Source organism: Brachypodium distachyon, chromosome 3, assembly GCF_000005505.3.
Source record: "Brachypodium distachyon strain Bd21 chromosome 3, Brachypodium_distachyon_v3.0, whole genome shotgun sequence".
Classification (NCBI taxonomy): Eukaryota; Viridiplantae; Streptophyta; class Magnoliopsida; order Poales; family Poaceae; genus Brachypodium; species Brachypodium distachyon.
This window is the reverse complement of record NC_016133.3, coordinates 54691313-54716098: the sequence shown is the minus strand read 5'-3', so window position 1 is coordinate 54716098 and position 24786 is coordinate 54691313. Positions and strand designations below refer to the sequence as shown.

At 46.0% G+C, this 24786-nt stretch overlaps 5 protein-coding genes across 5 annotated transcripts; 3 read left to right on the top strand and 2 right to left on the bottom strand.

The window, feature by feature from the left end:
- Positions 1 to 956: 956 nt before the first annotated feature.
- On the top strand, positions 957 to 5886 carry LOC100840734 (26S proteasome regulatory subunit 6A homolog). The gene is made up of 10 exons (XM_010237629.3): positions 957 to 1166; positions 1316 to 1432; positions 2080 to 2187; positions 3058 to 3249; positions 3411 to 3602; positions 3954 to 4072; positions 4407 to 4494; positions 4762 to 4881; positions 4998 to 5138; positions 5586 to 5886. Exons 1-10 carry the CDS (start codon positions 1017 to 1019, stop codon positions 5661 to 5663), a joined length of 1305 nt encoding a protein of 434 aa, XP_010235931.1. The 5' UTR covers positions 957 to 1016; the 3' UTR covers positions 5664 to 5886.
- A 158-nt stretch (positions 5887 to 6044) lies between these two features.
- Positions 6045 to 8367, bottom strand: LOC100844780 (vesicle-associated membrane protein 711). The gene is made up of 4 exons (XM_003570305.4): positions 7913 to 8367; positions 7201 to 7391; positions 6806 to 6969; positions 6045 to 6414 (listed from the first exon to the last, which is right to left on the bottom strand). The coding sequence occupies exons 1-4, from the start codon at positions 8151 to 8153 to the stop codon at positions 6324 to 6326; spliced, it is 687 nt and encodes a 228-aa protein (XP_003570353.1). The 5' UTR covers positions 8154 to 8367; the 3' UTR covers positions 6045 to 6323.
- Positions 8368 to 10803: 2436 nt separating this feature from the next.
- Positions 10804 to 13650, top strand: LOC104584305 (F-box/LRR-repeat protein At3g59190). Its single transcript, XM_014901163.2, has 4 exons — positions 10804 to 12016; positions 12533 to 12700; positions 12782 to 13001; positions 13177 to 13650. Exons 1-3 carry the CDS (start codon positions 11036 to 11038, stop codon positions 12986 to 12988), a joined length of 1356 nt encoding a protein of 451 aa, XP_014756649.1. The 5' UTR covers positions 10804 to 11035; the 3' UTR covers positions 12989 to 13001; positions 13177 to 13650.
- A 1165-nt stretch (positions 13651 to 14815) lies between these two features.
- Positions 14816 to 16793, top strand: LOC100845087 (vacuolar protein sorting-associated protein 55 homolog). The gene is made up of 5 exons (XM_003570306.4): positions 14816 to 14959; positions 15704 to 15830; positions 15917 to 15956; positions 16042 to 16126; positions 16450 to 16793. The coding sequence occupies exons 2-5, from the start codon at positions 15735 to 15737 to the stop codon at positions 16649 to 16651; spliced, it is 423 nt and encodes a 140-aa protein (XP_003570354.1). The 5' UTR covers positions 14816 to 14959; positions 15704 to 15734; the 3' UTR covers positions 16652 to 16793.
- Positions 16794 to 17026: 233 nt separating this feature from the next.
- LOC100840122 (putative clathrin assembly protein At5g35200) lies at positions 17027 to 23603 on the bottom strand. Its single transcript, XM_003570289.4, has 16 exons — positions 23276 to 23603; positions 22419 to 22551; positions 22244 to 22313; positions 22041 to 22138; positions 19954 to 20095; positions 19775 to 19875; positions 19344 to 19427; positions 19187 to 19237; positions 19034 to 19099; positions 18888 to 18953; positions 18664 to 18747; positions 18504 to 18572; positions 18130 to 18279; positions 17974 to 18052; positions 17766 to 17875; positions 17027 to 17681 (listed from the first exon to the last, which is right to left on the bottom strand). The coding sequence occupies exons 2-16, from the start codon at positions 22509 to 22511 to the stop codon at positions 17247 to 17249; spliced, it is 1698 nt and encodes a 565-aa protein (XP_003570337.1). The 5' UTR covers positions 22512 to 22551; positions 23276 to 23603; the 3' UTR covers positions 17027 to 17246.
- Between the last annotated feature and the right edge of the window lie 1183 nt (positions 23604 to 24786).

Here is a 24786-nt window from a genome sequence, read left to right as displayed (position 1 = left end):
GCTCCCCGCGGGACTTGGACGGTGATGGGATGAGCCTGAGGCCGGGATGGCGGTGGCCTCGCGCAAGGCAGAAGGGACCGCGTCGGCGCGAGCCATCGGTGGCCCTCTGGACGGGCAGTGTCGCGTGGCGATCAGTGGCCGGACGCGATGCGTGGGCGGCGCACAGGCGTACCTGGCGGCAAGTGGGAGCAGACGGCGCGCGGGAGTGGATGGGTGGCGGGAATCTATAAGCGGGTGGCCGCGCATGGCGGCGTGATGTTTGGTGGCGGGATGAATCGGAACGAGGAGAGGAGGAGTTTGCACTCAGGGGAGGATGGAGAGGATAGTCAGAGGGGGAGCGAGAAACTGGGAGAAGAGATTTGAGAAATAATGTACGGAGTAGATGTAATAGAAGAACAGGGCAAGGAGAAATATATAAATAAGACATCTGAAAAAAAAGACCAGAGTAGCTCACGAAAATAAACATATCATAAACACATCAACATTTAATTTAACGTTTTGATATAATTTTCTGTTGTTCCGTAGCAACGCACGGGTTGTTTTGCTAGTCCTCTAATATGTCTAACCATCTCATTCCTAAAAAAAGTAGAAATCATATGTCCCAACTCGAACCAGTGGTTCTAGGTATTTGGTTTGTAGAATACATAGAGGCAGAACCGTTTCATTTCATTCCATTCCATTCGCATAGGAACTCCGTTCCACCCCTCTCTGCAACCAAACATCGCCTAAAAAAAACCCACAGCATCCTACCCGGGCCGAAACTGGTAGTCGGGCTACACTGGCTTCGAAAAGCATACGAAAAGCCCAAGGCCCCGACCCAACAACAATAAATCTTCTTCGACCACGAGTTGCGACGCGAGGAATCTCCGTCAACTCCAAAGCCCAAGGCCCAACATATCGCTCCGAAAGGCCCAAGGCCCAAATCCGACAACGTCTTCTTCTACCGCAAGCCGAGGAGGAATCTCCATCAACTCCTCCCCCAAGCCTGCAATTCCCCTTCTCAATCCGCAGAGAGCATGTCGTCGTCGCCCACCCCCGCGCCGGCCGCCGCCCCCGCCGCTCCCATGGCCGTCGACGAAACGGAGGACGACCAGCTCTCCTCCATGTCCACCGACGACATCGTCCGGGCCTCCCGCCTCCTCGACAACGAGCTCCGCGTCCACAAGGTAAGTGCCCCCACCGACCTCCGTCAAACCCTAGCAGCCAGGCCCGCGCCTCACCCTCTCCCTCGCTATCCTCGCGCGTCCGCGATCTCTGGCGCTGTTCCTGTTCAGTGAGGGTCGTCTGATCTAGGTTGTTTCTGCGGGGTTTATAGGACGAGCTGCAGCGGTCGAACCTGGAGCTGGAGAACTTCAAGGAGAAGATCAAGGAGAACCAGGAGAAGATCAAGCTCAACAAGCAGCTGCCGTACCTCGTCGGCAACATCGTTGAGGTTCGTTTGGGATTTTTTTTCTTTCTCTTTTCGTGATCCAGTATCATTAGTCACATGCCATACCTTGATGCCAAAGTCATGACTCTCTATTAGTTTCCGGATGCCAGTTTAGTGCCTTCTACTTGCTTTTGACGTGCTTAATTGTGGGCTTCACTCTCGGCTGGTTAGCGAAGGGCCAGTGACTATATCCTAGTCTTGGAAAAGCCTGATCTGTCAAGACACAATCAGCTGCTACCTTAGATAATGAGCACACCAATTTCCCTATTATATTTTCTGTGATCAATCTTGTCAATTACATACTCCCTCCGTTCCATAATTCTTGTCTCAAATTTGCCCAAATATAGATGTATCTATTCTTAAAAAGCGTCTAGATACATGTAATATTTCGACAAGAATTGTGGGATGGAGGGAGTAGGAGACAGTAAATCGTTACGATAGAGGCTTGTGTGTGGTAGCTATCATGAAATGCTAATATTCTGCAGTCATGCCAGTTTGTCTATGTTGGTGTTGCTGTTCATAACTTTGTGATAACTTATTTGCCAAAAAAATCTCTCTTTTGCACTTTCGAGCCCACTTCAAAACTGAAGTCTTCAATTGTATGCATTTTCCCTTTAAATCCACTAATGCATTTTCCCAACTTGTTTCAGATTTTGGAAATGAACCCTGAAGATGAAGCTGAAGAGGATGGTGCTAACATTGACCTTGACTCACAGAGGAAAGGAAAATGTGTTGTTCTCAAGACATCCACCAGACAAGTAAATAAACATGCTCCTCGAACTTTTTGTGATACCCTAGATCTCTACTACAGTTTACAACGTCAATTCCAGCAGTATATGCATGCATTTGTTGTGGATATGGCCAGCCATGCCGATGGCTGGTGCCACCCACAGAAGCAAATGTTATGGTTGGCTGCAACTCAAGCAAACAGTCCATGGTTCAGTAGTTGCCCATGTTCAGGTCTGAGTCAGATTCCAGTAGAGGCTAGGAAAGTAATACATGGGTAGCCTAGCAGTGGCTCAGGAGGTGGATAATTAAGAAAGAGATGGAATAGTCTGTTGGCATAATAAGTTTACATAGTCCAAGTTTTAGGTGTTAGTAGTCTTGATATCAAGTAAGAAGTAACATCCCCTTCCGTTTGCTATCTCTTTACCCTTCTAATTTTCTCATCTCAAACCATGTCTACCGTTCTCCTCTGGCAAACCTAATCATTTTTTAAGCCTTGCAACTTTGGCTGTCTTCCTAGTGTGTATGATTCTTTCCCAACAATTGCCAACCAAGCAGTGGAATTTTAGGTAGATTTAAATTTTGAAACTAAATTCTGTCCTATAAACACCACTTATCCATATTTCATTTGAAGTTGTCATATTCTGTTATTCTTCATGTTAAGCTCTTCTGGGATCACAAATTGCAGAATATGTTAAGTTACAATTTAGTCCTCAGTCCTCTACGTCACTAAAAAAATTCCTGTTCTTAATTGTTTTAGTTGTATCCATATCAACCCTTGAATTCATAGGACTATGGACTGTGCACTTCACATACCAATTGATCAAACCTCTAGTTGAGCAACGTAGAGAATCAAACATCTTAAGGCTTCATAGTTTGTTCTTCTCATTTCTTGATTGCAGACTATCTTCCTTCCTGTAATTGGGCTAGTTGACCCTGACAATCTGAAGCCTGGTGATTTGGTTGGAGTCAATAAAGACAGTTACTTGATACTTGACACACTGCCATCAGAGTATGACTCACGTGTGAAGGCAATGGAGGTAGATGAAAAACCTACAGAGGATTACAATGACATTGGTGGCCTTGAGAAACAGGTAAGTTTCTTCACATAACTACTGATGAAAACAGCAGTATGATTGCCAAATTTATTGTTCTATGCTAAGTGTTGTTTCTTGGAATTTTATCAGTCCATTTTTTGTTCACTTTTATCTGCTCTCTTATGTTCCACTTTTGTACTGTGTAATCTGTAATGCAGATTCAAGAACTAGTTGAAGCTATAGTGTTGCCAATGACACACAGGGACCGTTTTCAGAAGTTGGGAATCCGTCCTCCGAAAGGTGTTCTTTTATATGGACCACCTGGGACAGGAAAGACGCTGATGGCTCGTGCCTGTGCTGCACAAACTAATGCAACCTTCCTTAAACTAGCTGGTCCACAACTTGTCCAGGTAAATAACTTTTGATGTTAAAGTTGTAAAGCAGCATCTGCAATATCCTGGCATTATTCAAATATTCATTTAAATGTACTAATATCATGCTGATTCCATTGCTCTTAAAACATCTAATTTCAAGCATTTAACACATTCACTGTTGCATGCTTTGCCTGATTTTCAATCGCATGGACCAGCTTTAATCTTTCATTTAGACTAGGACGCAATGCTGTGAAAGTTGATTTTCATCCTTAACTCTAGTGTTTTTGCTGTAGTGCATTGCTGCTGGGACTTGTGCCTTTCCTTGATCTATTGTATTACATTGTTTATAGAAATATACCTCTAATAGGTCTTCGCGAAATGTTTCAGATGTTCATCGGTGACGGGGCGAAGCTTGTCCGGGATGCTTTTCAGCTTGCAAAGGAGAAGGCCCCATGCATCATTTTTATTGATGAGATTGATGCGATTGGAACAAAGCGTTTTGATAGGTACATTTAGAACTGTTTTTTTTGCACTTATTGTCTTCTATGTTGAGCATGGAGTTAACATTTCAGCGTAAATGTGTAATGTCTCCTTGTTTCTTTTGTGGGAAAAAAATGTTTATGTGTCGTGGTTGAGTATGTAGTCTCTTGACCTAGTTCATTGATTTTCTTGGTGCTGCTGCTCTTATTTTGGTTTAGCCATTTCATCTCATGAACACCACGATTCATTGAATTTATGTTTGATTTATTACTGAAATATAAACGTATTAACTTCATGCAACTAGATATTGCATTTGTTGCAGTGTAATAATGATTAGCTTCTTGTTCTGTCCTACTTCAGTGAAGTTAGCGGTGACAGAGAGGTTCAACGGACAATGTTGGAGTTGCTGAATCAGCTAGACGGATTTAGCAGTGATGAGAGGATAAAGGTGAGGATCTCCTAATATTTGCTCTGTAATCTGAATGTTTGCCAGCTTAGCCTGTAGAAATAACCGGTTTGACTGTGCTGATGGCTTGACCGCTTGATTGACATAACTAGTTTTTAACGCATTGATCTGATAAAAGGGAATTGTATTTGATTGCTATAGAGTAGCCACAAGCACAAGCAGGCTACTGTTGAGAAATGATAAATACGTCATCAATGTTCTAAAATTCTGTGTCCGTATCTTAATGTCGGATTGTTTTGTGACTTGCAGGTGATAGCTGCAACAAATCGTGCGGATATCCTTGATCCTGCTTTGCTTCGTTCTGGTCGCCTGGACAGAAAGATTGAGTTCCCTCATCCGACGGAAGAAGCAAGAGCCAGGATCTTGCAAGTATGTCTCCTGAAACCTGTGATAAACTGACATGTTGCAAAAATTGCTGACCTGTTTAGCTTTTCTGTATTATTCCAGAACTCAAAGAACTTTCTTTCCTGTGTTATGTTTTGTAGATTCACTCGAGAAAGATGAATGTACATCCTGATGTCAACTTCGAAGAGTTGGCTCGTTCAACCGACGATTTTAATGGTGCACAGCTGAAGGCTGTTTGTGTAGAAGCTGGCATGCTTGCTCTACGGAGAGATGCTACAGAGGTTTGTGCTGCCTTTTGTTCTTGCGCGCCTTGTGGGTCGTTATAAGAGTATCAGTTTGTTGGTAGATAATGGAAAATGACTACAAGAGGATCCTGGGGATCAGTAAACAGAATGACAACAGAGCAAATTTTGAACTGATCAATAAACAAATACTCCCTCCGTCCCAAAATAAGTGACGTGGATTTGTATAACAATTTATACAAATCCAAGTCACTTATTTTGGGACGGAGGGAGTAGTACAGTCAGCTTGAACTGAACAGCCTGAGAAAATATACACAATACTACAATAGATCATAATGGTTTTAGTTTATCTTCTTATGTTGATTTGGTATTCCAAAGCAAATTTTGAGTCTCAGTAGTGTTGATCTGGCTTTCAGAAATGTGGTTCCTCATCAAGCATGTTCAACTGCATTTGGAAACATCTGAACCCATCTTTGCTCTGTGCAGGTGATCCATGAAGACTTCAATGAAGGCATTATCCAAGTCCAAGCAAAGAAGAAATCCAGCTTAAACTACTACGCTTAATTCCCCTAAAATAGTAGATATGCCTAAATGGAACACTTGGTCCTGTGAAACAATTCGGCTGTTTGTAACTGTACCATTTTCTTTTTTGGAATCTAGTTTGTATTTCAGATTCTCCTGGTTGCACGAAGCACGGTCTTGCTTTGCTCCTTGTTCCACGGTACCCGCACGGCTGTAAAATCTATGACCGATTGCCCCTTACCTTACCTTACCTTCCTTCATCTTACTCCTTTTTTCACGTATGCCTGCTTGTGAAATAAAATAGTGAAATGAGAATACCATAGGCTGGTATCGATGCATCAATGACTCCATGGCCGTGGTGCTCTGCCTTTCAATCTCTTCATGATCCCCGTTCATAATCTAAGTTGAGTTAATGGCATGACCAATCAGTAACTTGACTGCTGCTATTGTATGGTACTTTGCTTGGCAATACACCAAATCGAAGATGGTCTACAACCATAGTCAGGAGCCTTAACAAGCAAATCAATCAGCCAATGCAACGATAATCTCCCATTTATACAAGAAAAACATGAAGCTTCATTCCCCTTTTATACAAGAATTTTTTTTTGGAGCTGCTCATACAGGGAACCCGGGACATAGTCAGGATCGGAATCGGAACAAAGCCGAGTCGTAGAGGGAGAGATGGACGAAGGTGCACATGGTTCACCGGACGCAGGAGGGCAGGGTGAAGCCGTGGCACAAATACACCAGAACGATGTATATTATCACCGTGAGGATGAATATCAACGCGGCTCTGCAAAGAAGGAAAAACAGATCATACATATGCATGCGAGACAGTTGCTTAATGGAAATCAACTTAGTGGAAGTATCACGGTAAGAGATCATCGGTGTCAAAGTAAAACAAACAAAACCCACAAGTTTCACAAGCTGCTCCAGTTTCCAGTTAACGTGCATTGCTATTTTTTACCCCTGAAATTATATTTTAATCAGGGAGAAGCTCCATCGATGAAATAAGAATCTGAGATAAAAATTTACTCCACCGCGATGTTACTCGATGGGGTTGGCTGCTAAAGAGGTACCAATCAGAGATGTACAATGATTTACGTCCATTAGCAGTTTTGTTAAAATTCAAGAATGGAAACGAAAATTTCCAATCAAAGATAATGAGGGCAGTGGTTACTAACGTGAGCTTGACATTTCTCCACCACACCGTGTTTCTGAAACGACGAGCTTGCCTTTTGAACCGCATCGTGTTTCCTTGCATAGTTGCGGTCTTATCAACCAACAATTCCAAACGATCACCTCTCTCTAGGACTTTGTCGATGTTATCAATCATAACACTACGCACCTGCCAGGGGACAACAGTAGCAGACAGTTCACAGCCTCTGAATTATATGAGAGAAATATTCCAGCTAAAGAAGTGAACGTGCAGAAATTGGCAAGAATAGGAATCTAACAATTCCACGACTATTTCATTCCTTATGAACTTATAAGAGAGCATGGACCTACATAAAGTAGATTAGGATCGCACAATGGGTCTACTGAAGGGAAGGATAAGAGAAATGACACATCCAAATACCTGATCCATTTCACCCTTCATGCGATTTATGCTATCGGCATTGGGGTCATTTGAGTAGTAGTCCATTCGTTGGCTCAAAACCCTTGAGAACTCGTCGTTCATCGTGTATGCAAGAGCGGTGAGAGCAGCACGACCATACGCCTTGACAAACTTTCCATGGATATCTTCCAGAAACGCGAAAGGAATCCGTCCTGCAACAACATGGAAGATGGCAGAGTTATACCGTAGCATCTCTATCCATGTTTTTCTCTACAATCAGCATTGATATGGAGGGCTAATTAAACTTTTCGCAACGATCTGGCCAGTAGCTAATAGTAAATGGAATCTCCTTTTTGTCAACTACTCCACACTTTTGTTGGAATTGCTGCTCCACTTTTTATGGGCATTGCTATCGATGGCCAATCCAAAGCCGCTCAATGTACCAACATTTGGCATGATCAAACAAATGACAAAACGCCCAATAGACTAATCCCGTGCTTGGACTCCATCCATTCGCACATGAGCTCGATCCGCATAGCACAATGTGCGAGAAATCGCGTTCAGATCGATCCATCTTCTGCCTAAACTTTTTCGACAAAAGAACAGCAGCCGCACCGCGTGCAAGGCTTTCGGCGGGGAGAAATCGCGGCGATACATTCAAATCGACGAAGACGCGCGGATTAATCAAGAAAAAAAAATGCGCGTGGCGTCAATGTTTCGTGGATGTACTCACGTCCGGCGGCGTCGTCGGTCATGCAGAGCGCGGTGAGGCCGTCGGTGCGCTTGACGTGGAAGACGAAGAGGCCCTGGGTGTAGGAGACGTTGCAGTCGGCTGCGGCGGCTCCCCCGCTGGCGTGGAGGCGCTCGAGGATCTGGCGCGCGACGGCGCCCGCGTTGGTGGCCGCCCCCGCGCCGTTGTGCTCCGCCAGCACCACCGCGCCCCGCGCCACCACCGCGTACTGGATCTTCCCCATCTCCTCCGATCGATCCGGCCGGCGATTGATCGATCGATCTCGGAGCCGTCAACCGTCGTGGGTCGGGCGTCGGGGGGATGACTGGCTGGTGGCGCTCCTCCCGTCCACGGACGAGGAGGAGGGGGAACGGGACGGGACGGGGAATGCAGAGGAGAAGGCGGTGTGCTTGACACGAAAGCCGCGATGATACGATGCACATGCAGGAGTGAGATTAATTTACATTACAGCTCTTCGCTTCGCTTATTTATTTTTTTGGTCACTGCCTGGCTGGCTGGCTGGCTGGCGGCAATGTGTTTCCCGGGCCATGACTAGTCGTGGGCGCCGCGCTGCGGATCGAGCTGCGGTTGCGGGACGAGGCCGGCCGCCCACGGCAAGCCCATGCTCTTGTCCGTGAGGGTTCATGTCATGCATACACCAGGGCTACGAATTCTTTTTCGTACACATCCATGCCGCCATACGTAAAGAAATGGTTATTGATCCTCTATGAATACAATGGTTGAATGGCACTGATATGCATTGTAAGGCACTTTTTTGTTATGTAGATAAAGGAAAATTGATTGGTCAGCCATCCAATTTGGTTTGTGTTATACCCACACACACAAAAAAAAGAATTTGGTTTGTGTTATAACATTCGGGACGAAAGATGGAAATATGTGATCTTGGATGGCGCTCAGGTACTAAACCAACGGCTCTGGTATGTTAAGTACCAGCAGAGTGTCCGTGCGAACAATTTTTCTTGTGCGGGAAATCCGTTTCGTGTGCGGACTGAGGAGGACGGGAGTTTGCACTCGTGTCGTGCGGGAGATCGAGAGGAGGGGGCTTGCGCTGAGGATGGATGAAGACGGACGGCTTTAGGACCTGAGGTATTAGGCGGCATATTGGACGTAATTTCAGTGAGGTGACGTACCGCGACCGCGACGTCCATACCATCACCACCAACTCAAATTTAATATATAAAAATATAAATAAATATATACTAACAAAAGAACCCGTGCGTTGCTACGGAACAACAGAAAATTGTATCAGCACGTCAAATTAAATGTTGATGCATTTATGATATGTTTATTTTCGTGGGCTACTCTCGTCACTTTCTTTTTTTCAGATGTCTTATTTATATATTTCTCTTTGCCATGTTCTCCTATTAGTCCTACTCCGTACATTATTTCTCAAATCTCTTCTCCCAATTTCTCGCTCTCCCTTTGACCATCCTCTACATCCACCCTGAGTGCAAACTCCTCCTCTTCCCGTCCCGATTCATCCCACCACCGAACATCACGCCGCCATGCGCGGCCACCTGCTTGTAGATTCCCGCCGTCCGTCCACTCCCTTGCGCCGTCTGCTCCCACTTGCCGCCAGGTACGCCTGTGCGTCGCCCACACATCGCGTCCGGCCACTGATCGCCGCGCGCCACTGCCCGTCTGAAGGGTCACTGATGGCTCGCGCCAACGCGGTCCCTGCTGCCTTGCGCAAGGTCACCACCATCTCGGCCTCAGGCTCATCCCATCGCCGTCCAAGTCCCGCGGGGAGCCACCGGCGTGCACGAGCCGGTGGAGGCGGCGGTCGGAGCCGTGGGTCCGCAGCCGCCTTCCGCACACGGACGCCGCCGACGCGCACGACCTGGTGGAGGCGACAAGAGCGGCGGCGGGCGTGGGCGAGATCCTGATCGGGCATGGGGTGGGGGTGAGATTCGTAGGAGAGGAGGAGGAGCGAGGAGGGCTCTATTTTTTTTGGGTGGTACGTGTTTTTTCTGCGCTTGAGGACTGCAGGAGCCGGGATTAAAAGACACGTGGAGACATTGGTGGCAGATTCGTAATTTCGGTGAAGTGACGTACCGCCGCGACTGTACCATCACCACCAACTCCAATCTATTACTATCTATTAAATTGGAGTGGGTGGTGATTGCCATGGACGCGGTAGGTCAACTTTGTTAAAATTACAACAAATATGCCACTTCCCGTTATTTTCTCTGATTCCCGTCTTATTCACAATTCTTCCTCCTCCACCTTACGACCGACGCCACCGCGCCCGCGTGAGCCCATGCCCGAGCCTCCCTCTCCACCCCCAGCCTGATTTCTCCTCCTCCGTCTTACAACCGATGCCAACCGACGCCACAACACTCTGAGCAAAGCCGTCACGTCGCCGCCCGCTTCACCTGTTCTCCCACCACCTCCACCGCCGCCAACCGCCGGACTCGTGGGAGACGGCCGACCTTGACGGCGCCATGAGCCGCTTGCTCCATTCTGCCCGCCGCGTCAACTCCTCACTAGACCTCGCAACCCGGTGCAGCCACATGACCGCATCCCCCAGCACCCTAAGCATCCCGACCTTCCCAGCCTTCGCCAACCACTTGCGTACCCCCTTTCAGCTGATTCCAGCCATCGGATTCCGTAGCAAAGCACGGACACACCTGCTAGTTTAATATGTTGGTATAGATTGGTATAGATTTTCTGTAGCGCCAGCCTCCGTCTCACCGCACCATACAAAATACAAAGAAAAATGTAAAAAAAAACAGAAAAATACTAAACGGGCCGTACTAGTCCACGGGATTGAGGCCGAGGCCCATGCACAGCCCAATACGGGCCGGCATGGCCCATTTAACTTCATGCCAGGCCAGGCCACATTGCCGGCAGGTTTTTAAAATACTCCGTAAAACCTTGCCCGGTGGCCAGCTATAATTCGGAGGCCACCGTTTTGTAAATATTTTTTCAATCATTGGCAAGATCGCCTTCTTTCCGAAAATTCCTCCAGTCTCCCCCCTCACCTTTCTATCCCCCAGTCCTACCAACTGAGAAGTGAGAACTGAGAAGTGAGAATACCAATCGAGAACCGAGATGAATTGACGGAGGAAGAGGAGGTTTCGGTCGGCGTCGTCGTCAAATTTTATGTCCATTTTCCTCGATAACTGGTTGCTGTCGCGTGCTCACCGTGTGTACTGTCCAATAGCTGGCAGCACGGCACGCAGCTTCGGCGCAGGCCACCTGTTCGACGAAATGTCCATCTGGCGAAGCACGAAGAGGCAAAGCATGGAAACGGCTGTGGCCGGCCACGAGGACCGCATCAGCACCCTCCCGGACGAGCTCCTCCAGTACATGATGTCGTTCCTGCTCTCACGCGACGCCGTGCGAACTTGCGTGCTTGCCAAGCGTTGGCGCGCGCTCTGGAAGTCCGTGCCCGCCCTGCGCATCGGTGACATTGAAAGCTACCACAGCGTACATAGCTTTAGTAGGTTTGTTGACGAGCTGCTACGCCTCCGCGATCCAGCACCTATGCATGAATGTGAGATCCGTTCCAACTACATGCAGAACAATGATGAGGTATTCCAAAGCATGCTGTTGTCGATCCAGTATGCTCTGTCCTGTCAAGTCCAGGTGCTACGTGTTTCTTTTCGGTCTCATGCAGAAAACATGACCTTCGTCTCCTCGCACCTGAAGAGCTTAAAGCTTTGTCATATTTGGTTTTGGGATTGCTCTATAGATTTTTCAAGATGTCAGGTGCTAGAGGAGCTAGAGATGGAAAATTGTGGCATCTTCGAGAATATCTTCTCCCCATCCTTACGGCATCTTAACATCAATGGTGGATGTACTCAGTCGGGATCCTGCACTCGTATTTCTACCCCACATCTCATTGGCTTGAAACTAGGCGACTTTTGGGGTTTGACTCCTTTGCTTGATAGAATGCCATCACTGGTAACAGCATCTATTACACTTGGAAAGGATTGCAGGGATCTTTGTTACATTTACTGTGGTGGTAATCCAAAATGTACGGGATGCAATGGTCACCCTGGTAACAGCAACTGTTCTGTGGTTCTTGAAGGTTTATCCGGCGCTACAAATTTGGAGTTGACAGCATCTCATCCTAATGTGGTATGCTCACACTTTTGCTAACTCCTATTTCTGTTTGGCATCTGCTAGTTCACATGTATGCTTGTGTCCAATTATTCATCAATAGAAGCATGTTGAACAAGCTCCTTATGTGCATTGCATGTTCTTACTGATTCACATTTTTATCTTCATGTTTCTATTTACTCATCCGACATCCCCTATAGTGGTTTGTGACTTGTGAGTTGTGAGAATGGCGGTAAATTATGCTTACCAGTACTTAATTCTTTAGCCGATTATACCATTCAAAGTGCATATAATTGAGATGAATCTGTGAACCAGTTTACACGCAACGCTTCAGTTGTATTTCTGAGTATACCAGAAACTTGCCAAGTCCAGCATGAGACGTAAATACCCGTATCTTCTTAAACTTAATTACCGTGAAAGATAACCTGCAGAAAGCTTATCAATCATGTACTACTGTTTCTCAAAAAAAAAATGTACTTCTATATTCTGAAGTTAGACCTTGAATTGCTATTTAACGCTCCTCATTTTTTCCAGTTTATGTTCAGAAATGATTTGAAATGGTGCCCTATGTTTAGCAAGCTAAAAACATTGTTTCTCAGTGACTGGTGTGTGGTTGATGACTTCATTGGATTAGTTAGCTTTCTCCAACACTCTCCAATCCTAGAGACGCTTACACTTGATCTTCATTTTGGATACCCTGAGGTATATATTCTCCAAGGATGATAGCTTTTGTATTTCAAGTTGCCATGTGCATTATGCTGACTTGAGTAAATATTTCTGTAGCATGTGATGGAAACAGATGAAAGATGTAACCAAAAGGAACAACCCTTGCTGTTGAAGCATCTCAAGGTAGTCAAAATCATATGCCAAGTGAAGGAAGATGCAAGGTTCCACCGTATTTTAAAGATCCTCCGTATCCATGGTGTACTGTCTAAGCAAATTAACATCCGTATCCATGGTGTACTGTCTAAGCAAATTAACATCCAATAGAACTTTTCTGCCTGTAAGTAACCATTACCACTCTTCAATCGTCTTTTTTTTTTAAGTTCACAAAAAGTCTGTACATTTTTATTTTGATAAAAATCTAAAGCTAGACCTGACCAGCATCGCATAATACATTTCTGAGCACCATTTTTACATCATTTTAGCCCACAATGACACCATACAATAACTGGCAGCCACAATGTTGCACCTTAAAGGGTGCCATCGAGTCATTGATGCTATTATCCTCACTGATTTGCTGGGGCCACAATTAACTACAGCTGTGACATGTGCTTGGTAACTACAGCAAGGTGCCTATGGTGACAACAGAGAAAGGGCATGTAACATAGCTTAGCTCTGCAACCAAAAGTACGAAATAGGAACTTAATGCTTGGCCCATGCCTAATGAGGCATCACTGAAGCTAGGAAGACTTTAGTCCTCATGCTGGGACAGTTTTAACTGAGTCGCTCTTTGGTTGTTCGAAGGTCAGGTAAATGGTCAGAATGCTACTGAGACGTCTGCCTATCAAAATTAAGTTAAAACTTAATGCTCGGTTTCATGTTAATATCGCATCCTCCTGCATTTTGGTTCCCTCTCGCTAATCCTCAAACGTGCCATCCCACTTCTTCTAGTCTGGACTTTCATGTGCTGCCTCACCGTGCTTTTGCTGTTGTTTATACAGGCTTCAGTTTCGAGCAGGCAGTTCAGCTGGTGCGCTGTTGTTCATTCGTCATTTGGAAGTTTATTCCCCTGAATCTCCCCGTCGCCATGAAGCCCATGAAGTTAGTTGCTGCGTTTTGGCCTACCTGGAACGACCTTCTCTACGTCCCATTCGGAGTTTATGTCCCTGTCTCGTTCAGTTCGTATGAACACAAGATGTAATTTGTCGTGCTGACTTGCTTGGATGCAGTTGGAGTAAGGTTTAAGTGTCACCATATCGTAGCCGCAGGGGCGTTGCCAGCAGAGGCTTGCGCCTGGGCTAAATACTCATATGCACTAAACTTGAATGAACTTTTGGATTTTCAAAAGACAAATTTACCTCGTTTTTGCTCTAGGCCTGGGGCTACATCCCCAATTGCCCCAGGCATCCCCGCCACTCGTAGCCACGTTACTTTGACTAAATTTGAATGCATCTATACACTAAGTCATGTCTAAATACATCTAAATTTTGACAAATTTGAGACTTTTTTATTGGACGGAGGGAGTAGAACATTTGCTCGTTTTCCTGAATGGTCTCGGTCGACGTCATGCCTGAACCGGTTGGTTTCCCTGCTGTTTGCTGCCTTGCTGGAGGGAGGCTTTTATTTTCTACATTTTGCTTGCTACTGTATGTTTTAGGGAACCGGTCTGTCTGGTGTTGTTCTGGAACGAGTGCTATGCTAGTGTCGTGTCTAGTTCTTTGCTCCCCGTATCTTGCTTGCCATGTCTGTTGATTTTTTTCCTGCAGGACGTGCAAGTACGGAAACGACCGAGCTCGGCTGTATCCTGTATGTATTCCGAGGGCTTATTCCGGATAGAAAGCGTGGGATTTGAAACAGAAGCGTGATATTTAGTCAAATTCTTCATACTGTATTTGATTTCTTTAAAAAAGTTATTCATATTTGAAATTTGCAGGAAACAGGAGAGGAGTTGGATACTTGGATCCGGAACTAAACAGGGGGCACACTGGCACACCGCACACACAGGCGATGTAGACGCGAGGTTATTTATGTCACGTCCCTCTCACAGTTAGGATTAAGATTACGGCATAACTCAATTTATTGTTAAACCTGACAGCTAATCAAGCCCGGCGTGACGTCCACACCACCACCACCACCACCAGCCCTTCTCCAATCGCTCCAGAATCCACCAGCTCTCTTCTTCTTCTTCTCCGCGGGGCCACTGCGCCGGAGACCCCTCGTCCCCTCCGCGGCGCTCCTCATCATCGCGCGGCGGTGGCGGCGGCCGCGGGTGCTGTTTTCTTCTGCACGCACTTCCCGGTCAGTACTCGCATCCACCTCCCCCCCCTCCCCTCCCCCGCTCCCTGCCTCCGCCTTCGTCGAATCGATTAGAATTTAGAAATACTCTGTTAGGACCTATCTATCCGATCTGGATCACGCTTCGTGATTAATTGGAGAACTGGAGAGGGGGTGTTGCTTTGGGCTGTTCTGTAGGTATCGTGATCGAATTGTTAGATGCGTGGCTGCTGTCCCGTACCAGAATTCGGTAGCCAATTATGTTTTCGTTCCCTCTTCCAGGGGGAGAATTTACTTTGGGATGCGCGTGAAAAATCATGGAATGAAATCATTCTTTCTTTACAAGCAATTCTTCGAGTCAGCACTCAGCACAGTACGCCGATCACAAAATTCGATCCTGCCCAGTGCCTACAGCCCACTTGCTCTGGATGACTTTGCTTTTGCTGCATTAAATATGGCTGTTGTTTCGCCAGCTGCCGCCTCCAAGCCTGCAATCAAGTGTGGATCTGATGGAGCTAGCAATTCATTTGTCCAAGGCACACTAAAAACAGGGACTGGTTGTGTGTTTGTTTATACATGTCGTGAGCATTAATCTAGATAGATTATTGTGCAGTAACAAATGATATGGTTTTGATTCAGTCATTATTCTCTTTCCGCCTCGACAAATCATATGGAGCTGGCAATTCATTAGTTCGAGATCATGCTGTTTTGTTACAGACTAGTATGCCTGTAATGTACTTTTGCTCATCTGCCTTTCTTCCATTCCAGAAATTGTATCTGAAGAACAACAAAGAGAACTATGGCGTTATCTCGTAGCATGAGAACATGTTTGCACAGTGGAAGACTTGCTGCCCTTGCAATATTGGTGTCTGGTGGAATTGTATTGCAGATTTTGGTAAGGCTTCAAAATTTAACATCTTGGCACTAGCTATTTATCCTTTTTCATTGTAGTCTAATCCTCTGTGACTTGTTCTATGTCAGGCCTGTGCTCTATACAACAACTGGTGGCCAATGTTAACAGGTTAGAGATTTTCTTTTACCTTGCCAAACCTTTATGTGAAAATTGTGCTCAGGAATATGTAAGCAATCAATGGCATTTTGTGCAGTTCTGATGTACCTTATACTGCCAATGCCACTCATATTTTTCCTGGGCTCCGATTCTCCGTCAATCATGTCTAATGAGGGAGATGGGTAAGTGGTCATCCTTCCCTACCTTACCTGGTAGCCAGTGTTGCTTCATTCTTAACCACAATTGTAAAAAAACAGAACACATTTTTACTCCCAAAGATATTCCTGACCTTAGTGGCACAAATTGCAACTTTTACCGTTCTCAAATTATGCATAGTTTTCTGACAAAGGTCCTGAGTCCATCATTTGATTTCAATCCATGGCTAATTTATTACAGAAAACATTCCTTATTACATGTCTTAAATTCTTCTGATCTGGCAAAGTTAATCGATGTTCATGCATTTCTAATGTTCATGTGTTGTGAACTTGTGATACCACATCTGCAGGTGGGTGAACTTCACAAAGTTCCTGACGGGCGCGTCGGTGGTGGGGAGCATCGCCATCCCGTCGATCCTGAAGCACGCTGGCGTCATCGGGTGGGGCGCGCTGACGATGGAGCTCTCCTCCTTCGCCGTCTTCGGGCTGGCCATCCTCTGGTTCATCCAGATGAACGGCGAGGACGACGGGTACAGTAGCGTCGCGTTCTGATCCTGGGCAAACCATTCGTCTCTTCTCGTGAGCTCTCCTGCAGTGATACTTGTGAATAGCCACAGTACGATTGGATGGAGCATTGCTCGATCAGTAGAATGTAAATACTCTCTGCTGCTAGTGCGTTTTTTCTTCTGTTCCTGATCTGGTCTTCCATCGATGTGCTCCTTGCGTGCCACCTATATTAGGTATACACGTCACACAGAGCTGATGGCTGCATCCTGTCTCTTTACCTAGCGTTCTGATGTCTGAAGACTCTGGACGCGATGCATCGTTCTGAATCTTCTGTTTTTTCTACACATCTCTCAAAAAGGAAAACAAAAAGGGTACAGTACTGTCTTTTGGTTTCTGACTGTAGTTGCTCAGTTAAGACCATTTCGCACTGACAATGTCATATGAATCTCTGCCCCTCTTTTGAGTCGCATACAATTTTCATGGAAGACCACCCATCCACAAGCAAAACCATCCATTCCTGACTCCTGATGAACAGCCGGGAGAAAACTTCAACGGCTATACGCTCACTTAACTACACACAGGATTCTGTCCAATTCCCATAAAAAAATTGAAAAAATGTAATGCAAAAAACCAAGCATCTCTACATCATCCCCGTTCCAGTGTACGTGTTGCGGGCATGGAGCTGACCATAAGGGTGGCCGCTGCTGGGCATGTACGAGCCGGCAAAAGGATTGGAAGAGGCCTGATGATGAACAGACTGTTGTCCAGTCATCATCATCATCTGCTGGTAGTACTGCTGCTGATACTGCTGCTGCTGCTGCTGCTGGAGCATGAAGGCCTGCTGCTGCTGCTGCTGCTGCTGGAGCATGAAAGCCTGCTGCTGCTGGTGATGCGCAGAGGCGTAGAATGAGTTGTTCATCGGCTGCTGCTGCTGCATCATCGTCATTGCCATCGGAGCTGATGATGCCACTGGGGCGGCTTGCTGATCCCAGGGGTTGTAGCTCGCGTGCTGCTGCGTGCCCCGCTGCGCATCATCGTACAGGCTGTCGAGGCTGAGCAGGTCCAGTCCACCGGCCTGAAGCACGAGAAAATTTCAGTTTGGTTTCAGAGGGAGGAATTGGTGATTAAGGAGCAGTAGGTAATTGTTTGAAATACACACCAATTTGCTTGAAGTAGCAGTATGTTCGTTTGAACTGGGGGAGGTGATGAGTGCCAGCTCCCAGCTACTGGACATCTTTTCAGAACTAGAAGGATCTTTAGCTGCGTTATCTGCGAAGAAGAGAGAGAATAAGCGCATGCATTTTGCTGCCTGATTTCTTTCACATGGTGAACTTGATTACAAAGGTTCAACTGCAAGATACATGTACCTGGTTGAACAACAATTGCTAAGGCCAAAGCATTCTTTTGATCTAGTTCAGATGTGTCAGAGATAGGTTCATCCATCCCCTGCCAAGTAAGATGGAAATGTTAGGCTGACTGAAAATAATCTGATGTTAGCATGCTGCAGTAACATGGAAAATTACCAGCAAATCTATTGGCTCAGCTCTGGGTGCGACTTCTTTAACTGGCTCTGGTTCAGCTTCTTGTTCTGAAGTTGATACTGGAGGAGGAGGTGAGGTTGATGCTTCTTCCTCTTCTGGTTTTCTTATGTCCTCTATTGCTAGTACAACAGCCTAGAAAGAAATAAGATGTCCTAAAAATATTACCATGGAGGAAATAGAATACTGAATAAAACTCATGTAGTCAACTGAAATAATCGAAAGCTTCATTTTGCAACACAATTTTTTCTTAATTGTCTTCTATAGAAAACTATGTTGGCTCCTAATTTTCAAAATACCAGGATACTAACTGAACTGTGAGAAGCATCACCCATCATTGACATTTAGTAGTTCCAAACCTGAGTTCTTGGAGCAAGGGGAGCTTCTTTCACATACTCTTCCATAGCTTGCAAGAATGACGCAGGAGGCTGTACGTGTTACGAATAGACTATCAGCAAACTTTTCATGTTAGGAGAATAACGAAGAACATACAAGTAGTAGTGGGAATGCCAGCTAAACCTGTTCAATTCTTAACAACTTCTCGCCACGCCCACCAATATGTATGCTTTTACATGTATCATAAAAGTCTGAAAGTTTCCGTGCCTGTAATACCCAAAATTGATGATAAGTACAGAAAAACACCCGAGTAATTCAGCAGCCACTTAGCCTAAACTTCACGTGTTTTAGAACACCAATCAAATGTAGAGAAAATTAGTTGACCAATAGAAAAAATAGTGATTAACCTGATTAATTGCTCTTTTATATATGTCCAGGGCTCTAATAGCATCATCCCTTTGCATCTCAAAGAACTGCATCGTGCAGAAAGATGTCAAGGAAAAATAAAATGTATGTACAAACTCATTTTAAACAACAAGCAAATGATCGGCACCTTGTCAACCAGATTGAGTATACCATCATTGATAGCTGTATGGATCCTGACACTCTCCAGAGCGACCTTCATTTACACGCAATATAAAGTCAAGGAATGCTGAAATCACCAGTATTAAAAAGTATAGTACTCACAGATGTTCTCAATCCTCACCATTGAAAAAGCATGCTGGATTATGGTGTTATAACGTGATGACCCATGTGGCTGAAAATATATACCAAAAGTAAGCAATGCACACTCAAATGTCATGAAACCTCAAAAACATTGAATTTGATTCATTTTGGTGCAGAATAACAAAGTAATGAATCACCTCGCAACCCAGTAAGCGAAAAAGAAGCTGCTCCAATGCTGGCAGTTGCTCAAGCAAGCCAGTTATATCAAGATCACGAGTTCCCTGTGGGTATAATAATTTTCACATATAAGATGCTGAAGTGGACAATTGACACCATAACCAATTTTTTGATCCATCATGAATATAATGCACGCACATAACTAGGTTAGCATGAGGTTTGACTATGTTCATGTAGTGTACCATCGAGAATGTAGTTTTGTTGTTGAAGAAGAAATCAAGGATGTCCAATGTTTTTTTTATACTAGCGGCAGCCTATATCCTTTATCTCTGTCGCTTACATGACTTTGAAATCAAGCATATTTAAAACTTAGCTACCAAATAATATTTGCAAACAAACAAACAGTGACACTATATGGGTGATCCAATCAAACTTGCATTAGATTACATACCAACGGATCCACTTCGACGTCATATTTCAGCACACGGAAAGATTCAAGTCTCTCTTCCAAAAATAAAGCATAATTGCGCACCCATGCAGAATGATCCCAAGCTGCAAGGATAACAACATGTCATGAGGAGTTTCAATATATCCTAGATACAGGACCAGGGCAAAGTTAGCAACTAGTACCTTCTGGACTAGAATCATCTTTGAAATAGGACATGTGGAGCATATGGCCAGTAGATCTTCCATAACTAATGAGCTCTTGGCGGAAAGTAGGATCAACCTCGCGAAGGGCACGGTGTATGACCATTAGTGTCTTCAGCGCAACCTGAAAAATAAATATTAAAAATGAAAAGTTCATCAATAATAAGCCCCATGCGTCTTTGGTTAACGAGAAAACATATCAGTTCCCTAGATAATGGTAATGCATGCAATATTTTCCTAAGAGTAAAATGCATCAGAAGTCCTAATTCTTTCGTAAACATCCCAAGTTAGTCCTGATTCTTTAAAACTGCACGTTTGAGTCCCAATTGTTTCGTAAGTGGTTCAGCGTAGGTCCTATGATGGTTCGGACGAGTAGCTACTGCTGACATGGCTATCTGGGTCCACACGTCAGGTGCCAAGGTGGACTATTTTTTTGCAAAAAACACCCTGCCTCCTTCCTTGCTCCTCCCCGTGCCCCATCTCCTTCTCTGCTCTCTCTCTTCTCCACAAAAGCCGCCATGTGCAAGCGTTGCTGCATACGATTGGTAATTTTGGTACTGATTGATTGATCTCTTGTTCTCCAGGTATGCCACGCCTACTTCTTCTGCCTGGAGGACCGGGTGCTGCTCTGCCGGGGCAGCGACGTTGCCATGCACACGGCCACGCACCGCCGCTTCCTCCTCACGGTCGTGCAGGTCAGCCTGGACGAGCAGGAGACTACTGCCTCCATGGAGAGGGTGACTTCAGCCGGGCCGCTGAGCCGGGCGTCGAGAGCCTCCCCGACTGGTCAATCGTCAACGAGCAGTTCGGCTTCCCTGCGCCGCGACACGCGGAAGCATCAGCGGCCGCAAGACGGACACCCCCGAAGCGCACGCCGGCCTTCAGCGATCAGGGCGGCATGATGGACTGGCCCCTTGGCGAATCGGCTCAATTCTTGTGCAAACGATATGACTTCTTCAGTGAATTGGCAGGCTGACGGCGGGAAGCTGGGACACGGGCGGCTCGTCGTACTACATGTCCTCCTCTGCTCTCCTCCTCTCTTCTCCACCCGATCCCACCGCACAGCCCCGCGTCCTCCCCCGCGAGCGCCTGACCCCGCGCGTACCCGTGGCCACTGCGCCGCGCGCTCGTCTTCCCCGACCCCGGCTGGGTGCCGCCGCGGCCCACGTCGTCGATTCCGAGCCACAGCACCACGAAGCCACGCGCAGAAGCAGCGCGCCAACCGCGCGAATCCCGAGCCGCCGCCCCCCGTCTCTCTCTCTCTCTCTCTCTCTCTCTCTCTCTCTATCCGCAGCGCCCCCGCGTCGGAGATCCTCGCCCCCGCCGCAAGCTCTGCGTCGCCAGCGGGCTCCGCCGCCGGATCTACGTCGATGCCGCAACCATCTTTCCCCCTGTGCTGGCGCCTCGACGAGAGACCGCTGTAGAGCGACCTCGACCACCGGAGCTCCGCCTAGCATCGCGTCTTCCCCAACTCCGGCGACAGGGGTCTTTCGTGGAGAAGAGAGGAGGAGAGCAGACAAGGAGAAGAGGGGCACGGGGAAAGAAAGGAGGAAGGAGGTTTTTGAAAAAAAATGTCCTTGGCACCTGATATGTGGGGTCAAATTGCACGTCCGTGCCCGAACCAGTATATGACCTGCGCTGAACCATTTATGAGACAATCGGGTGCAATTTTAAATAATTAGAACTAACTTGGGACTTTTACGAAAGAATAAGGACCTCTGGTACATTTTTACTCTTTTCCTGATAACTCTTAATAACTCTTGTGGGACAATAAATGATATAGATAGACCGGTAAAACCAGCAACTTGATTTCAGCTACATAGACCTCAGCAGAAACGATAGCATGGAGAATTGCGGAAGCTGGATCAGATCAGCTCATTATCTTAAAACATAAGTAAAGTTGGCAAAAAAAAATATGCGCATGTTTCTTAATGGTTTTGCATGAGCGAGATACTTCTTTCGAACGACATGATATGCATAGATTCCATCCACCCACTTAAAATGGGCATAAAAATAACAGCCTATTATATATATCATGATGATTGTCAAAAAGTTTACAGTAGACATACAGCCCAGTTCCGGGTCTTCGAAAGACGTCTAGCAAGGGCACGAATACAGTAGGCTACATCTGCCCGAGCCCTCCCTGCAGAAAGATGCTGAAAAATATCTGAAAACAGGAACAAGTAGAAGATCAGAACCATGGTGGAAAATCAGTATTCTTATCCTTCAATCAAAATTACTGTTCTTGTGCAGAGAAAGCAGAATTTGTTACCTCTTATGTACTTCTCCTTTGCAGGAGTCTCTTCATGGTTTGTGGCCTTGACAATAGCGATGTCCATTCGCTGTTGTTAGAAAGAGCATAGCAATATTATTAAAAAAAAAGGCTAGAAGAAATCTTAGCATCACCGGTAGAAAACAGAGATGGTAATTGTTATAAATTATACTACCTTATAATCGCTGTTTACTTTGGCGATGCCAACGGTCGTTGAGTCCTTGAGGGCGCCAACATACTTCCTGATGCTCGTGCCACCGCCGGCCATTCTTCGCAACCCGGAGGGGATCCCGGTTCACCTGATTGATCTGCAAAAAAAAGATGCAGCGTCAGTGCTGAACTGCGAATTTGCATCGCCATCCCATGAATTTTGAAACAGATGTGAAACGAACTTCATTACGTGAGCAACAAATTAAGGCATCCAATCGATCAAACATCGCTTTAGATTCAGAAACAAAGAGGGAGAAACCAACCGAGGACAGATAAAAATCAGCAGAAGAGGAAAAAAAAGCTAAACCAAAGCAAGAGTTTACCAGAACGAAGCAGAGTTGAAATTTAATCGAGATTCCGGACGAGGGTGAAGGATCAGAACATGAATTCCGGCGAGATGAGAAGAAAAGGCAGCGAGCGACGGAGATATAGCTATATATAAATAATATAAACGGAACAAGCAAACTCAAGATTTGAGAAGCGAACAAATCCCCACCAGAAATCCCGGACCCAGGCGGCAGCACCCTATAGCCGGTAACGTAACCCCCGAACAAATCCTAAAAATCGGCAGGAGAAACAAGAAAACCCCCCAAAACAATTCGAACCGAGGCGCGGCAGATCACCAACCTAAAAATCGGCCGTTGGAACAAACAAACAAACAAATAAATACGACCCCCCAAAAACAAAACAAAACAAAAAAGGTTCAGTAGACAAATAATCTGCAACTTGCTGCGATCATCGGTTGCAGAGAACACCCCGTTTCGCACACTGCAGATTCGGATCGAAATCCCAGAACGAAACTGGGCGGCGTGAACAAATCACCTGATCGAGATGGGACGATGGAGCCTCAGCCGCCGGGCGCCGCCGAGCTAGGTTGACTGGAGGCGGGCGCAGGGGAATCGGGTTTCCTCTCGCTTCTTCTCGAGGAAGAAAGGATCAGGGAAGACAAGAGAGCAGTGACGACTGAAGAATCAATCGATCAGCTAGGCCAAAGGCCAAGGCCAAGGTACGTTTTGTGTGTGTGAGAGAGAAAAGAGCCTGGCCAACGGAAGAGAAGGAAGGGGGGAGGAAGTCGTTGGGGGTTTTTGTCTGCCGCGTGCAGTGTGACATTGCCACACGTGTTTGTTTCCCCTTTGCCCTCTTCTCAGTTCTTCTGACCCCAAGCGGAGTCCAACCACCCCCTTTCCCGCGCGCCGCCGCCAATTTACTACTGAGTCTCGCGTTGGCCCTGTGCCCCTGTCTGACTTTGCCTCTCCGTTCCTTGTCTTTGATTTCCTTTTCCATTCCGATCCGATCATGACCGCTGCTTCCTCTTTATTATTTCTTTCTTTTCAATCCCGGGTCCAGTCCAATGTCGGCATGCTCGCTCTTGTCGCTCTCGAGAGGTCGGACTGACTTCGGGACTCTCCATCTTCCACTCTTGCCTTATGGATAATTGGATATGCTTCCAATAATGTGTGTTTTTTTTTTGAAAAATGTGCTTCCAATAATGTTATACTACAGTAGTACTCCGTAGTAGATATTTATGGATTGGCACGAGGGTGGGGCAATGGAGCTTCCCTCCCTCATGGGGGAAGATTTTCGCTGGTCGGAAGAAGGAATTAACGGTGTGAGGCAGACAGGAAGAGGTTAGCTAGCTCGCTCCAGTGGTGGTTCACTGGTTCCCGTTTTCCTTCTCTGCACCTGTAGGTGTCGTCTCACTCTTTCTCTCGGACTCGGAGACAGTTTGGATAACAGAAACCATTTTTTTAGAACAAGACGGCTAATATATACTCCATCCGTTTCATAATTTTTGTCACGGTTTTCGGCTCGGTTTCCCTTATAAACGGAGCCACTCTATTTTTCTTAATGAAATGCATGGGCAGAGCTTGGCGAGATTTCGTAAAAAAAAATCATTATCGAAATATTACATGTATTTAGATATTTTTTAGAAATAGATACATTCATATTTAGTCAAATTTGAGACAAGAATAATGAAAAACCAATTTTGGGTCCATCTATTTCTCCTTTTAATTGTTGTTAGTTTCAGCACTTTTGCGCGCGGAATCAGAGTTTGTTCGCTGACTGCATGACACCAATACATTGGGCGCACCCTTGTCAACCATCCACGGAATGACGGAATCTCATCGATTCGGAGTAGTATTTCCATACAACGCTGTCGACGACGGCACCCACTGCTGACACGTTCTGGAGCTGCTCTGCGATATTCACCCCCGTGACCGTTGGCGCCGCCTCAATGCACGTCCGAGCTCTCTTGGATCGCGCCCAACCTGTAGACTGTAGTGTGCATGGGAAAGTTGGGAAGGAGTAATTAAACGATCATCTTTTCAAAA